Here is a 17,371-nt window from a genome sequence, read left to right as displayed (position 1 = left end):
TCCTCGGTATTGGGTGTAGGTGTGGTCTGTGCAACTGGTGTAGGATGAGAGCGTGGAACTCCCGGTGTCGTCTTCTTGGAACCCTTGATCTCTTACGATTGCTTATGCAGACTACGATCAATCTGTCCTGCAAGATCAATTAGGGAATCCAAGGCATTAGGAAGTTCACGTGCAGCTAATTAATCTTTGATAAGATAATTGAGACCTTCCAGAAAATTAGTCCGCAGGCAACCCAAGTCCCAAAGTAACTCAGAAGACAAGGTTTTAAACTCAATAACATAGTCAGTCAGGGTTTTGGAACCTTGTTGAAGGTGTAGGAGTGCAGATCCAGCAACGGTCTTACGAGCAGGGTCGTCAAACACTGAAAGAAATAGGGTAAGGAATCCCATCAAATCACTGAGGATTGGATCATTACGCTCTCAGAGAGGTGAAGCCCAGGTCATGGCTTTCCCATCTAAAAGAGACAGGATGTATGTAGTTTTAGACAGCACATCTGGAAAATAGGTAGGCTGTAAGCCTACCTACAGCACTGGTTAAGAAAGCCTCTGCATAAAATGGGATCACCTGTAAAACGAGTGGGTGCAGGCAAGGGCACAGAAAGTCTTACGGATCCAGCAGGTGCAGAGGCGGTAGCCTTATCAGGCAGAGTAGCAGCGTTCAGTCAAGAACTGAGTTGATTGAAGGCATTAGTCAGTGTCTCCAATGTCCTTTGCTGGTCAGCCAGAGCTGAGCCGGGTCCATGGAGATAGCAATCTGTTATGGTTATGAGAGAATGTGAACCCTGGGCTGAGGTGAGAGGTGAAACAGGGAGGAGCCCTGTGAGCCTCACCATCAGCAGGCTAGTCTCAGTGACGTGGGACACAGCTGGAAATAGAGTTTTATTATGAGGAAGGAAAGGTAATGTCCACAAACTCACAGATGACATAGTACAGTTCTGGGTTAAGGAATACCCAGAGAGAACCACAACTGAGAAGACCCGGTAGTGGCCCGTGGAGCGGGGTATGATGGGGAACCCCTAAGACGAGAGCAGACAACTTCAGGGATACAGATCAGGCAGTGTCCCGCGGAGCGGGGTATGCCAAGGAACTCTGTATAAGATGTTGTGAAGTAGCAGGGATGCCAGAACCCAGATGTAGTGCTTGGTAGCTTGTACTGTAGATATTCTGTAAAGTAGGAAACTGAATGGCTTCTACTGCTGAGCGACGGTAGTGGCCCGGGATCGGGGTACACTGCGTGGAATCCACAAGCAGTTCGAGTAGTACAAGTCAGTGGTACTCACAGTAGATGATTCCTGGTGTGAGAGAGACACCTGAGGAGCAGGTCTAGATGCAGTCAGGTGGAAGGCCCTCAGAGGAGTGGATAGCCGAGAACGCAGGGAAGCCTCCGAGGAGCGGGTACTCAGAGCATCCAATAGCCAAGACTGAGACAGGAACTGGAAGTCCTTAAGAGCGGAGAAATCAGCAAGATGGAAGTCCTTGCTAACTCAAAGAAGGCAAGGGCCGATCGGGTTAAATGCTGAAGTGGGTTGACGTCATCGGAAGGGGATGCCCCCAAGTTTCCTGCCATGACATCTTCAAAGGAGGCCTTGCACACACCTAGGTAATTCCAGGTCCAAGATGGTCAGCAGCATCCATGCTGCGCCAAGAATGCTGGAGAGGTCGACGGGGACTGGCAGAGACCGCCACTCTTCCCAGACTTGATGGAGCGGGGAAAAAGGAGGTGTGCATGTTAAACTGCCCCCTAAAACCCAACTCTCAACACAAACCTCACCCCGAGCTGCTAGTTGCCCCTCTTACAGTGGTATAAATAGTTTATTATACAAGAGCCTTATAAAGAGTCTCTCTCTCTCTCCAGAGCTAAAATAGCTTTGCGATGCAGTATCTGGAAAATTACCCTAGCCATGCCCCTTTTATTTTACCGCAGGTGCTATTCTTGCAAAATTTATAGTAAATGATAAATCTAGGTCTAAGTTTCTACTACCACAGGCATAGTATTGCCGTTTACTGCTAAAGTGCTCCTCTTTGATTTCGCTCAGATTATATTATATTTGTAAATCGGTATCAGAAGTTGTGGGTTCGTAAAATACTCTTAATTACAAAAAAAATGTATGCTGCAATGTTGGCTTGCACCGGATTCTCCAACAGTGAATCTTTGGCAGAATCGAGTTCATCCAATTTGTATCTATAAAAAGTAAATTGAAAAAATGGATGTTATCAAGAAACGCGAGGATTTTTTGCACATATGGGACTCATATATACAAGCTTTACCCCCGTGAGCGTGCAGTGGGATTTTGAACAATTTCTAACTTCTGGGACATTTGGATTTTGGAGGAGTTTAAATTGTTTACTGTCGTTAACTGGTTTATGGGGTGGGTGGGGAGGAGGGATATTTGGTTTACCCTGTTGTTTGCTGTTTGTGCTGGACGCTGTACAGAGTACATCAGAATCCCAGTGCTGTGTATTATATTTGAAAATCAATAAAAAATGATTTAACTATAAAGTAGCTGACCATGGCATGCATTGGCTTGTTATCCGCGTAACTTTACTTTTAGTCCTGATAAGGAGTAAGTCTGGGGATCTCTAATTTTAGGGCATTTAGCACACTGTGAGGGTTCAGGATCAAGTGGGGAGCTTGCAGGATTAAGAACCTGAAGACCTCGATATGAACTCTGCAAACTGGTGGACTATTTGGAAAAACTGTTTTTTCCCTCGGAAGAGCATGTTTTAAAATCCACCTGCATATGCCCTAATAGCCACTAAAGCCCTAGCCGAATTATGCGCAGGTGGGGTACTTTAAATATGTGCGTTCTTGTGAGTACAATTAAACTTTCAGAGTCTTTCCGCTCACACACTGTATGTACTGAACCCCAATGATGTTGGAGGGTGGGGAGGGTGCACTATACCCCATTTTTTTTTTTCACAAGTGGGGTGGGGAGGACTGGATTTTATTGAACACAGGATTGGGGGCCCATTGCCGCATGTGCAGTAACAACTTTTTTTTTTCCATTGGGGTGTCGGGGCTGCTTCCAGTGGTGGCCTGGGTTGAGCAGGAGGTCAGCCCTGACCCCTGCTCAAGTTTTTGCCATGGCATGGCCCTTTAAATGTAATGCAGGAACCTCGGGACTCATGTTAAGGTTCCTGAGCTCCTGCAGTTATGATTCCTGCCCGCGGAGCTACTCCCCCACGAGCAGGCCTCTCACCTTCGTTCTTCTGCGCTGTTTTCGTGGCTGATGCCGCCAACTTCCGCGGCCTGGAGCCCTTCCTAACGCAGCCGGAAGCCGCTATCGGTCCGCCCACCTTCCACCATGTGGCCAGGAGGCCGCTGTTACTGCCGCTTCCGCACGGTCCAATGCCGCACTGCCGACCACCTATGCGACCCGGAGCTGGCCACCATAATAACCGTGTTCTGTGGCAGTAAGGGCCTACCTTTTGTTCCTCGCGGCAGGGAGTCACAAGTCTTCAGCTGTTCTAAACGGCAAGGAGCCGCCAGCACCTGCCTGAGGCCTGTCCTGCGGCCGCCCTTGAATGATTCTTCGCGGCAAGGATGCCGCCGACAGGCTTTTCCTGCTCCAGCCTGCCTCTAGGCACGTGGCCGCGCCTCTCATCAAGATTTAAAGGACTCGCGGCCGGATATGCCCCGGGCCCCACCTGATGACTGTTTCCTGTCTTAGCCCTATAAAAGGGCTTCTCCTGCACTCCTGTATTCTTTGCATTGGAGTTTCCTGCTCCTGGAAGTCTCGTCTTCCAGCGCTCCATCAGGTCTTCGTTCTTCATTGGAGCTCCATGTCTCGTCTTGGTTCCTGAGTCTTCATCTCCGTGGTTTCCTGATGTTCCATGTCTTCATGTTCCGAGGTTCCTAGTCCAGGCTCCCTCATGTTTCACTTCCTGATGTTCCGAGGTTCCATCCTCCTTCGCTTGTTCCGAGTCCTCTTGACCCTCCAAGCTCCTTGGTTCTCCAGATGACACTTTGCCTCGTCATTGGTGTTTTGTCTCGGCTGTATTTCCCCTCCTGCACTAGCCCTGTTCGCCGCATGGTCCATGACCAGCCTTTCCAGGTTGTGTAGGGCCCGCACAGGGACAGGGTGGTCCATGACTAGCCCATGGGGTCCGCCCGTGTCAGTGGGTTGTGTAGGGCGCCCTGAGAGACAGTGCCACTATCTGAATCTTCCAAGCTCCTCGTCTCGTCCAGTCTTACAAGCTCCTCATCCACATCCAGAGTCTTCTCGTCCACGTCTTGAGTCTTCTGTGTCACAAGGCCTCCGTCTGCCCTCATCCTCAGTCCGGCCTGCTACTTCTTGCCGATACCTAGCAGCAGGTCCGAAAGGGCTGGGAACGGTCGGTTCACTAACCAACATAATGTTAGCTTTCCAGAAGCATACAGGTCCGGCAGAGGGTTAGACTTTGTCTTCATCCATGCTGGGACACGCCTTGCCAACCCTCGGTGCTGTCTTGGATTTTTCTGGGATCATGCCGAGGCCCAAGGGCACACAATCCCCTCAAATGGGATCGCTCGCCTAGCGTTCCCGAAACACAACAGAATGCAAGGCCTTTCAAGGCCTCCTGAAATATAACACCCACGATAAAATATTTACATCAGATTGCATAATAACGACCTGTTTTGCATGCATTTGCATTATCTATGCATGCAAGCAGGTCGCTGTAATAGGGGAAGGAACCAGGGCAAGTCCATGCAAATTATTGCTTATATTGTGTGATATCACATGATATATGCTGGGTTAACACATGTTAGAGCACTACTGTGGCCTCTCCCAATTAGACTGTAAGCCTGCTGGGGGTAGGGAAATACCTACAGTACTGGAATGTAACCCACTTTCAAGTGGCAAAAAGAAGACTATAAAAAAAACAAACTAGGGCATTTAATTTATTTGAAAAAAATCTGCACATTTTCTCTCATTACCAAAATTCATATATTAATGAAAAAAATATTTTCATACAAAAATCTTAATTATAATGCATGAAGCTAAATGATTTAATTTTAATTTTGAAGTTTGAATTAGGTTATAGCTAGGGACCTTTGTTTTCAGTTTTTATTTTATTTTTCCTTGGAATTTATCGGTTTTTATTATAACCAATAAAAACAGGAATAAATCTAAGGAAAAATAAGAGCAATTTCTTTCTACTGATTTTGTGCCATTTTTGTTGGTTATTACAAACAGTGATAAATTCTTGAGGAAAATAAAATAAAAACTGAAAATGAAGGTCCCTAGGAATAGTGAACTAATTCTGAAGTTACTAAGAATAGCTTTGTCATTTTCTGAATCGAAAGATGAAGTGGCATCATTCTGGCACTCACAGCATGCATTTATATTATGATATAATAATACAGCTATGCCCTGCCAACTCACTGCCAATTGGGTGACAACTAATTGACTTCTGCCATAACTAATACTGTACCAATTAATCTATAGGAGGGGTGGGCACAAACAGGTCTGGTTTTCAGGATATCCAAAGTGAATATGCATTTATTTATTTATTTATCTGATTTATATTCTGCTTTTTGGCACTTTAAAGCGGATTTACATTCAGGAACAATGGAGGCAGCGCATGCAAATATATCTCACGCATATTCATTATGGATATCCTGACAACCAGCACTCGAGGACCAGAGTTGTCTATCGGTCTTGCTTCTGTACACGTAATTTAGATTTAATTACTTGCCTTTCCAAATCTGAGATTCAAGGCGAGGTACACTTCATGTATAGTAGGTTGGTCCCTGCTCAAGAGGGCTTACAATCGAACAAGTACATTTTAAAAGGAGAACACGTGCACCCATAAACGCGTGAGCAAAAATAAGCTCAATTTTAAATCGTGCAAATGCAGTCCATTTTAAATCAAGCAGATGGACCAAGATAAGTGGTGGAGACAAAAACAGTATCTGAATGCAAGAAAGCATGGGAAAAATAAAGGAGATCTCTAAAGAAGTGATGAGAATTATAATGCTGAATTAATTGGATGGATAGGCAGTCTGGATGAGCCATACAGCATTTTTCTGCCATCATGTTTCTATTTCTCTATTTTCCACAAAGCTTTCAGCATTAAAGAATGTCAAGTATTTGCTACAGACAAAGTAAGCGTGAGCCCCTTTTGCCGCGGCACAGTTGGCGCAACCTTGCGGGCAAAGCCCCAAGGTCTATGCTGACAGCTGGTTAAAGAGTCTTTATGTGGTCCAGGCTAAGGCAGAGTCCAAGCCAGTCCAAGAGTCAGGACAGGCAGCTGGCAAGACGCGGTCTGAGTCCTAGGCTAGGGTCGGATCCCAGCAGCAAGCAAGGAACAGAGAAGGTTCAGAGCAAGAGAGACTACACAGAGGAACAGGAAGGACATGACAAGAGACAAATCAGGACAAGGATCCAGGACACGGATAAGACAAACTGAAGAAGACAGAAAGGGCCAGGCAGGAAAAAGGACAGGGCAAGACTGAAGGCAAGGTCGGAGCAAGGCAAGGCTTAAGACCAGGCTGGAGCAACAAGAGGCTGAGGACCAGGCAAGCTGATGAGGCAGGGCAACAAGGCAAGGCTGAAGATAAAGGGGCCTGTTTGCTGAGGCGCCAGTCAGCAGCTCGGCTGGGGTTTAAGTACCCAGCCCTGGGGAACCTGCTTCGAGGGTTCCTACCATGAGGCCCACATAGGAATGTGCACACTGCCTGCACGCACCTGGGGGGGGGGGGGGGAGCTCCTGAAGATGGTGGCAGTGTCTGGGTCGCGTGGCAGTTCCAGGCGGCAGCAGTGAGTAAAACTGCTCGCTAAGCCTTCTGACGAGCAGAGAACATAACTGTACCCCCCCACACACACTTCTAAACCCCCTCCCCAGGGCTCCTGTCTTTGACTCCTGGGGAGACAGGCATGGGTCACAGGCTCCAGGATCATTGTGTTGAATAAGGACAGCCCCTGCCATCTCAGTAGTGGTTTCTACCTCCACAATGATGGATTTCCAAGGTCTTGAATGGTTAGCACATTTGCAGGATGCTAATAATCTGGGATGATGTTCAAAACTAGGTCAGTCAATGAAGTGTGCCAGAGGGGCAGATCCGAAACTTCAGTCAAGGTGGTCCGGAAAGAAATGGCTGAAGAACAAGATGAGGTAGCACAGTGCTCCTGACAGGATGGGCCCCAATGGTTGGTGGAAGCTGAACCAGGGTAATCCAAGTACAAAAGGATTGGTTACCTTCAGTAACACATGAAACTGAAGGTTTTGATGAGAACCAATTTGCAAGGTGGGCAAGGAGACCATAGTCAAACAACCAGGCAAAAGTTCACCATAGATGGAAGAGATAACACAGGGTATGGTCAAGCTGGTAGTAGGACAGCCATGTTGGCGTAACAGCGATTCCTGAATAAAACTGCCCCGCCTTCAGAGTCTAATATAGCTTCGGTTTGAACAGAGTGCTCTCCAAAGATGAGACACACTGGTATCACCAAATGTGGAGAGGAAGCTGAATGGTCAAAAACTGTCTTTCCGACTATGCTTCTGTTCACAGCATTGTCTGGTTTTCTCTCGGGACAATGGTTAGTGAAATGTCCCTGAGCAGCACAATACAGACAGAGTTTATGCAATCTTCGTCTCTGTTTCTCTTCTACAGAGAGCTGTGTGGTGCCCAATTACATGGGTTCTTTGAAGGAGACAATCCTCCAGATTGGCTCCCGAGGATTCAGAAACTTAGTAGCCACGCAACTAGAATGATGAAAAATCTTCTTTTCTCAAGTTTGCTCCTGGAATCTTAGATCAACCCGGAAAGCCAAGGCAATAAGTGCTTCGAGAGACGAAGGAAGATCCCAAGCTGCCAATCTATCCTTTATTCTTCCAGATAATCCTTGCCAGAAAATGGCAGTTTGGCTGTCTTCACCCCAATCAAGTTCGGATGCTAGGGTATGAAATTCCACTGCATATTCCCCAACAGTGCAAGTGCTTGACGAATGCAAAGAAGTTCTGTGGCAGGGAAAGAAATGTGCCCCAGTCGGTCAAAATTCAGGCAGAACTGTCATGTGAAGTTATCCAAATTTCTAAAAAGTAAATCATCTTGTTCCCATAAGGGAGAAGCCCAGGCACGGTCAGGACCATCCAACAAGGAAAGGATGTATTTTATTTTGACACAATCAAAAAAAAAAAAAAAAAAGAGCCGGCTGTAGCTCAAATTGCATCCTGCAGATATTGAGGAATCCTCTGCACCCTTTAGGATCACTCCTATACCTAGTAGATGGCAGAACTGAATCATAGGTTCCAAGGTCCGGGTGGGCGCAGATGCAGAGTTATCCAGGGCTGGTACTGGGACTGGACCTGGAAGCTAAGCTTGTACTGTATCCATATGCTGAGACAAAGTCTGAAGTATACCAGTCATTTGGTCAAGTTGCTGCTGGGCCTGTTGCATAAACCTATAAGAACATAAGACTTGCCATACTGGGTCAAACCAAAGGTCCATCAAGCCCAGTATCCTGTTTCCAACAGTGGCCAAGCCAGGTCACAAGAACCTGGCAGGATCCCAAGGCGTAGATAGAATCCAAGCTGCTTATCCCAGAAGTAGAGTTCTGCAAATCTACCTTAATAATGGTTAAAGGACTTTTCCTCCAGGAACCTGTCCAAACTTTTTTTAAATACAGCTATACTAATAGCTTTCACCAGATCCTCTGGGAACAAGTTCCAGAGCTTAATTATGCATTGAGTAAAAAAGTTTTTCTCTTATTAGTTTTAAATGTATTACCTAGTAACTTCATTTTGTGTCTCTTGGTCTTTGTACTTTTCAAAAAAGTAAATAACTGATTCATGTTTACTCGTTCCATTCCACTCATTATTTTATAGACCTCTATTATATCTCCCCTCAGCCGTCTCTTCTCCAAGCTGAAGAGTCCTAACCTCTTTAGCCTTTCTTCAGAGGGGAACTGAGATGTGGTGGACCAGAACTGCACACAATACTCAAGATGAAGTCGCACCACAGAGCGATACAGAGACATTATGTTATTCTCTGTTTTATTCTCCATTCCTTTCCTAATAATCCCTAGTATTCTATTTTGGCTTCTGCTGCACACTGAGCAGAACATTTCAACGTATTTTCAACGATGACACCTAGATCCTTTTCCTGCGTGGTGACTCCTAATATGAAACCTTGCATTATGTGGCTATAATTTGGCTTACTCTTCCCTAAGTGCATCACTTTGCACGTCCACATTAAATTTAATTTGCCATTTGCATGCCCAGTCTCTCAGTTTTGCAAGGTCTCTGGTGGGGCCTTCCCATGAGCAGAGAACATAACACTATTTTGTAAATGAATGAACACTAAGTAGCTGACAGTGCGTAAATATCATGGAAGTCTAATTGATAATTGATTTTGTGTGATCAGTGTGTGGGAACTGCCTATGGAAGATGTTACTGTATTTGTGTAAGGGGCATGGAGCTCCCTACCCCGCCTTCAGCAATCCCCTGGGCTTATCCCATGCTTTCTTGAATTCAGATACTGTCTCTATCTCTATCTATTTTCACAGGGAGGCTGTTTCATGCACATCTTCTCTGTAAAGAAATATTTCCTAGGATTTCTCCGGAGTATATGCCTTTTCACCATCATCCCATGCGTTTTTAGAGGAAGCCTCCATGCTGGCTTTTTAAGCAGGAGACAATTCAAGGACTCCAGTTCAGTCTTTTGTTCCTGCACCTGGATAGTCAAGGCAGCAATGGCCCTTCATGGGGATGCATTCAGTGAGCTTATGGCCTCAGCAATATGTTGCGGACAACGTGAGTGAGAACCCCTTTTGCCTGGGCACACAGTTGGCACAACCTTGCACAACCTAGCCAACAGCTAGTGAAAGAGTCTTTCTGCAGACCAGGCTAGGGCAGAGTCCAGAACGGTCCAAGAGTCAGGACAGGTGGCTAGCAAGGCTTAGTCTGAGTCCAAAGCTAAAGTCGGATCCAGGCAGCAAGCAAGGAACAGATAAGGTTCAGAGCAAGAGAGACTAGGCAGGAGGTGGTACACAGAGGAACAGAAAGGACAAGACCAGAGATTCAGGACAAGGATCCAGGATACAGGTAAATAAGCATGAGAAAACAAATAGGGCCAGGCAGGAAACAGGACGGGGCAAGACTGAAGGCAAGACCAGAGAGAGGCAAGGCTGAAGACCAGGCTGAAGCGAGGCAAGGCTGGGGAGCAGGCTGGAGCGAGGCAAGGTTGAGGACCATGCATGCCGAAGAGACAAGGCTGAAGACAAAGGGACCTGTTTGCTGAGGCGCCTGTGATAGCACAGCTGTGATGTCATCTGCCAGTGTCTACTGCAAGGGTTTCCGCCCTGGGGCCCACATAGGAAGGCATGCACCGCGTGCATGCGACTAGGGGAAAGCCATCCTAGCCATGCGGTAGCTCCGGGCTGCGGCGCTGAATGAAACCGCTCATGGGGTCTTCCCGTGAGTGGAGAACAAAACACTATTTTGTAAATGAATGAACACTAAGTAGTTGACAGTGCATATATTGTATATATCATGGAAGCCTACTCTAATTGATACATCAAAATCAGTTTTTCTATATTTTGTGTGATCAGTGTGTGGGAGCTGCCTATGGAAGATGATACAGTATTTCTGTAAGGGGCATGGAGCACCCTACCATGCCTTCAGCAATCCTCTGCGCTTTTCCCATGCTTTCTTGAATTCAGATAATGAATTCCACTACTTTCACAGGGAGGCTGTTCCATGCACATCTTCCCTGTAAAGAAATATTTCCTTAGATTTCTCCTGCGTCTACCCCCCTTTCACTGTCATCCCATGCATTTTTAAATGAAGCTTCCAAGCTGGCTTTTTAAGCAAGTGTAGCTGAGTAGAGTGATGTCATCAGTAGGCAACAGGAAGTATCAGTACAAGCCACCAAACAATGATTTATGCCTTTTCAAGCCCAAGGTACACCTACATTAACAAAAATGTTGCATACACACCAGCCTCCAAGGAGCAGCCAGTGCAGACATGGAGAAGACTCATGTGGCTAAAGGAAGAGCTAGGGAAGCATTGAAAGCGCACCAGTTTCCTTCCAAATTTTAAAACAAAGTAAGAGAGGGGGCAGAGACACAAATGATCCCATTATGATGGATCAGGCTCCCTCTATATACAAGGCAGAATAAGGGAGAAGTTGCTGAGGTACAGGCAACCAGCTAAGATAGTTACCTTAGCTCAGCATGTGGCTTCCAGAATTCCTTAATTGTTGGTACTACCAACACTCAGAGTAAGCTACAACCAGTGCTCAGTGCACATTCTCTCAGTCTTACTCAAGATGACAGAGGCTGGAAGGAGGATGTTCAGGTTGGGGGAGGTGCTATATGCAGTGTGCGCTACACTGGGGCCCAGCAATCTACACCTTGTATGCTGCCCATTAGTTACCACACTACAGGGCTCATGCTGTAGGAAGAAACATGCATGATTACACTGTTCTCAGAAAGGAGCTCCTACTATTGGGATGCTTTGAAAAGGTTTCCTATGAAGCTATCATTACTGCACTGTGAAATTGCATTGATCAGATTTGTAAAACTATTCAAGGTTGCTGACATGCCAGAATATGCTGAAATGCTAGAATGTATGCTAGAAGAAACAAAATATGTCAAAGTTCAGCCTTAAGTTTTGTTCCTGACTTCTAGGCTCAATTTACAAGAAATCATTTGACTTACAAGAATCTCAGCTCATTAACATACTTAAAATAAAATTATATTGCCAACCAATTAAGAAAATGTTATGCAAACAAACTAGGTCACTGGTGTGTAAATTGGAGGTGGTAAACTAATTTATTGTGTCAACAATATTCTCTGAGACTGCTTCTGAATTGCCTTGCATCTCCTGGATTATTTCATACTTTAAATAAAGATCTTTTTTTTAAGTTGCCAGTATTAAATGTTTAATTTTATAAACACGCAACACTACATGTTTAAAAGCCACCACTGGTGTCTCTTGTTTCTGCAAGATGCTAAGAGTAGAGACCTGGTACTTGCCTGGAACTGAGCATGAGGCAGTGGTGAATTTTCTGTGGCACTCTTATTCTGGTTTGTAGGCACACTGTTTGGGAAACACTGATTTAAGTTGTAAAAATCATAAGCTGGAGATCACCAGAAGTGGTAAGAGTAGCAGCAGACAGCATTAAGGGCACAAGTGACCTGAGAAAACTTAGAGTGGTCTTACAATTGGTAAGTATGATTTCAATGCAAAGACATGGAGAGTCATGCATTTGGGATGCAGACATCCCAGACAGCCTTAGATGATAGCAGATGAGATATTATCTAACAGCCAGGAGATAGATGATTATAACTGATGATCTCAAAATAATGAAATGCATGGCAAGGCAGTGGCTAGAGCCAGTGGAAGAGCAGGATACATAGAGAAAGACGTGATCAGTAGAATAAGGGCAGTGATAATGTACAGGTAATCAGTAAGATCTATCTGGTATATTGTATTCAATGTGTGTGACTGTACCTCCAAAAGGAGAGGAGACAGTTCAGAGTAAAATTACAAAAATCAGTGTAAGGTCTGCACCAAAAGCTCTAAGAGATGACTGTATACTCTATAAGAGAAAAAGGTGAAAAATTATAAGATATAAAACCTCAAAAATATCAATAATGCACAAAAAAACAAACCTTTTCCAGTGAATTAGATGTTCTAGAATGAGAGATGATGATATGGAACTCCAAGGGGAGATAGGCTCTGGAGTAACATCATTATTTCATAGAGAGGGTGGTGGATACATGGAATTGTCTTCCGGAGAAAGCAGTAGAGGCCAAAACAATAGCAGAGCTTAAGAAAAGAAGGTATAAACTCAGGAAGTCCCTCACCATGGAGAAATGAAGCAAAGCCTGAGATCATCTTGGGTCTAATACACGCAACTGGAAGTCATTTAGGCAAACTAGCTGGGTCCTGAATGGGCAGTTCTTATCTTCCATCAGATTCTATATTTCTATGAGTTAAACAACCTGGAATTTGCATACTCACAAAGTTTTTGAACCATGCACATTTTCTATTTTAATTCTTAAAAATACTGTTAGACAAATATTCATTTAAACTTTAAATTCTGTAGGATGAAGGCACAGAATTTTGAAAAAAAACCAAACCAGCATACCTTTATATATTTGCATGGTCTCATTTGCCACAATGATGTAATTAAATTTCTACCTTGATCGCGTCATAGCAGTTTTCTTTGATGGAATGTAAATGTGGGACATTTATTGTATAATTTAATCCATCACGCACAGTAAGCTCTATTTTTCTAAAGGTTTTGTCACATTCTGTGGCCATGAGAAACTGCTGCTGAAAACTAGGAACCTTTGTCTTACTTACCACATAAAATATCCTCCATTGAGTCCTTCTGGGAACCTTGATCCATTTTACACAGGTTTCACCATAGACAGTCACATTGGTGATGAAATCTCCTTTTGCAGCTAATACAGTACAAATAATATCAATCAGGCATACAATATACACAGAAAGAACAAAATGAAAACAAGAACAATATTGGTATCCCATGAGGACAAGGGACAGAAACCAAGCAGTCAAGTGACATTGATATAGCAACAAAAAGGACCTCTGCGGGGATCAATTCAGGGGAGCAGAAGTAAACTGCAACACTAGTTCATAGAAACAAGACGGCAGAAGAAGCCCATATGGCCCATCTAGTCTGCCCATCTGTCTAATTTATGTAGCCCTTACAATTCCCATCACTCTCCCAGAGATCCCCTGTATTTATCCCATACTTTCTTGAATTCAGATACCATTTTCATCTCCACCACCTCCACTGGGAGGCTATTCCATGCATCCACTACTCCCTCTATAAAGTTTCATCCTCATTCCATGACCCTTTGTTTTAGAGCTTTCTTTCAGTTGAAAGAGGCTAGCCTCCTACACATGGAAACCTTTGTATCTATCATATCTCCCCTATCTCGCCTTTCCTCTAGGGTGCACATGTTTAGATCTTTAAGTCTATCCCCATATGCTTTAGAACAAATACCACTGACCATTTTAGTAGCCACTATTTGGACTGACTCCATCCTGTTTATATCCTTCTGAGGGTGCGGTCTCCAGAATTGTACACAGTATTCCAAGCGAGGTCTCACCAGGGACCTATACAGGGACAATATCACCTCCGTTTTTCTTCTGACCATTCCTCTCCCTGTGCAGCCAAGCATCTTTCTGACTTTTGCCATTGCTTTATCTACCTATTTGGTCATTTTAGGATCATCAGATACAATCACCCCCAGATCTCACTCTTCTTTTGTGTTAGAAGAATTTCACCTCTAATATTGTACATCTCCCTTGGGTTTTTGTATCCTAAATGCATTACTCTGCATTTTGTTTAACATTAAATCTTAGCTGTCAGTCTCTAGACCATTCCTCGAGCTTCGTTAGATCCCTCCTCATGTTTTCCATTTCTTCCTGGCTGTCTAACCTGTTGCAGATTTTTATATCATTGGCAAAAAGGCAAACCTTTCTTGACAATCCTTCTACTATGTCACTCGTGAAAATGTTGAAAAGAACCCGCCCAAGTACCAATTCCTGAGGTACACAGATAGTAACGTCCCCCTCCTCCGAGTAAACTCCATTTACCACTACCCTTTGTTACTCCCACTCAGCCAGTTTCTAACTCAGTCAGTCACTATAGGTTCCATACCAAGAATGCTCAATTTATTTATAAATGCCCTGTATGGAATCGTGTCAAAGGCCTTACTGAAATCCAAGATGTCAAGTGCTCTCCCATAATCTGGTCACCCAATCAAAGAAAGCATCAGATTCATCTGACAAGATTTACTTCTGGTAAAACCATGCTGTTTGGATCTTGCAATACATTGGATTTCAGAAACTGCACTATCCTCTGTTTTAGCAGTGATTCCCTTAATTTGCTCACCACAGAGGTCAGACTAACCAGCCTGTACTTCTCAGCCTTCTTCTTTGTATGAGGGCTCAAACAACATATAGATGCACTATGATACAGTAACATAATAACAAAGTAGATGACCAATTGTCCTATTCAGTCTGCCCAGTTATTCCTGGTTATATTGCTAAGAATATATATTCAGCTGTCCAGTTATAGAAGTTTAACTGCTTGTAATGATATCAAACCTTATCTAAGTCATCTTTTGTTGTCTTCCTCTTTGGAGCTCTACCATCCTTCAAAGATAAGTAAATTTTTATTTGTAAAAGCGGTATACAAACACTTTTAAATAAACAAATAAATAAATAAATAAATAAATAAATAAATAAATACAACACCCAGCAGCCCACTTCTTCCTATGCTTGCCCATGGAGATTTGCAATAATCTAAATAGCTACCAAACTAGTGGCGGGTGTTGTCGAACATCTGGCTACCTAGGTTCCTGTGGCCTTACTAGACAGTACCCAACTGCCAACAACCTGCCAGCATCAAACCAGTTGGATTTTTGGGGAATTATGGTCTGCTGGTTCCAGCCTGCCTACCCCATATCCTGAAATGTTGCTAGGGTGTGCTTCTTTTATCTGACCCTTATTTTCTTCTTCTCACCTTTCCCCTTGTCTCTGCTCTCGAGAGGAGGAGGAGTGTGTTTGCTATAATGCAGCGTCCCAAGCCCTAGTCCTATCACTGTCCTCTTTTCTGTCCATGTTTGAATTCTCTCACAGCATAGGTTTCTACCACCTCTACAGGCAGGTTATTCTAGTCATCTACCACCCTCTTTTAGTAAAGAAGCATTTTCTCTTTTCTCTCTAAACCATATCATTACCCATTGTCCTTGAAATTACTTTTCTATGAACAATTTCACCTTCCTGTAATTTATTAAAGTCTGTCAAATATTTGAATATTTCTATCAATTTCCCCCTTTATGTTCTTTCATCCAGTGAGCACATTTTCGATGTCTAAGGATTTCCTTTTTTAGAGTTTGGGTTATAGGCCCTGCATGATTTTGGTAGCTCTTCTGTGAACTTCTTCCATCTTATCACTGCCCTTACAAAAGGTTTGGACTCCAGATATGTACACTCAAACTGATGATACCTCTAATTATGCAATCAAATTTACTTAGCTAACAGTAGTAAGCTTTCTCTCTACTTTCTTGCAATGACTGGCTAACTTTAGATCATCTGAGATGATTACACCTAGAGCTCTTTCTTGTTTTATAGTTTACAATTTTATTCTTCTAAATGATAGTCGATTTTTTGCACTCCAACTGTTGCGCTCGGGGGTGGACCCTTGTCCTGGAGTAGTGGAGAACGGCTCCCTGGTAGGGACTAGGAAGCACCTGCCCCCAGGGGGGCAGAGCACTGGAGAAGTCAGAGGCTAGGATGAGCTTCACCACTGGAAGCCCTAGCTCCCCCCAGGAGGAGCCCGTAGGGACCTGGGCCTCTTGGACTTAGGTGGGCCTCGCAGGGTCTCCTGGATGAAGTCCGGCATGCCCACAGACAGAAGGAGAGTGCGGTCAGGTTCGAGACTGGAGGTCAGATGGAGCAAGGAGGACCAGAATAACGTAGGTGATGACAAGGCTAGGAACAGAGCCAGAATCTAGAGACGTGGTCAAGCAGGCAAAAGTCAAAGTCCGGTGGTCAGTCCGAGGAGTGGTCAGCAAAGCAGGGGTCAGGTTCTGGAGGTCAGACGAGGTCACAGGCAGGCCAAGGTCAGAAGGCAGACAAGTCCAGGAACAAGCTGAAGTCAGAAGGCAGTCAGCAGGCAGGCAGGTCGAGGAACAGACTGGAGTCAGAAGGCAGGCAGCAGGCAGGCAGGTCAAGGAACAGGCTGAAGTCAGAAGGCAGGCAGCAGGCAGGCAGGTCGAGGAACAGACTGGAGTCAGAAGGCAGGCAGCAGGCAGGCAGGTCGAGGAACAGGCTGAAGTCAGAAGGCAGGCAGCAGACAGACAGGTCGAAGAACAAGCCAAGGTTAGCACCAGTGAGACAGTTCAGAGGTACTACCTGGGGATACGGACAGACGAACAGGAACAGGAGGACGCTGGAGAACTAGGAAGCAGGAACAAGGCAGGAACAGAACTGGAACAGAAGGATCCTGGAACAAGGTACAAATGCAGTGACAATCTAGCATACAAGCCGACCCGATTGCCAAGGCAAGGAAGTACAAGCAGGGACTTCCTTATATCAGGGAATTAATCTGGGTGCGCCGCGGAGCTAGGACCCGCCCTTGGTCCTAAAAGATGCCAGGCGGTCCGTGCACACGTAGGGGCGTGGCCAACGCCACCGAGGATGTTGAGCTCCGGCCTGAGCCCTGGTACGCAGTGGAAGGCCCGCCGACCGCCACCGTGGGACGCCGAGGCTTGGAAGAGCTCGTAGCTGCCGCTAGGGAGGCCGACCCGGGACCTGCCGTGGAACCATGGAGGTGAGCAGGCCCGGGCGCATAACACCAACTGCATGATTTTACACTTTTTAGTACTGAAGCTTTCCAA

The 17,371-nt window shown here is 45.0% G+C and overlaps 1 protein-coding gene across 3 annotated transcripts in view; it reads right to left on the bottom strand.

Moving 5' to 3' along the window:
* SUSD1 (sushi domain containing 1) overlaps positions 1–17,371 on the bottom strand; it is a 222,483-nt gene that overhangs the window by 120,320 nt on the left and 84,792 nt on the right. For all 3 annotated transcript variants that reach the window (XM_029614451.1, XM_029614437.1, XM_029614445.1), the window contains one exon: positions 13,299–13,399. In XM_029614451.1, coding sequence (XP_029470311.1) covers positions 13,299–13,399 — 101 coding nt within the window. The remainder of the gene's footprint in view (positions 1–13,298; positions 13,400–17,371) is intronic.

The sequence above is a fragment of the Rhinatrema bivittatum genome, chromosome 1, assembly GCF_901001135.1.
Source record: "Rhinatrema bivittatum chromosome 1, aRhiBiv1.1, whole genome shotgun sequence".
In the NCBI taxonomy this organism is placed as follows: domain Eukaryota; kingdom Metazoa; phylum Chordata; class Amphibia; order Gymnophiona; family Rhinatrematidae; genus Rhinatrema; species Rhinatrema bivittatum.
This window is presented reverse-complemented; position numbering and strand designations above follow the sequence as displayed.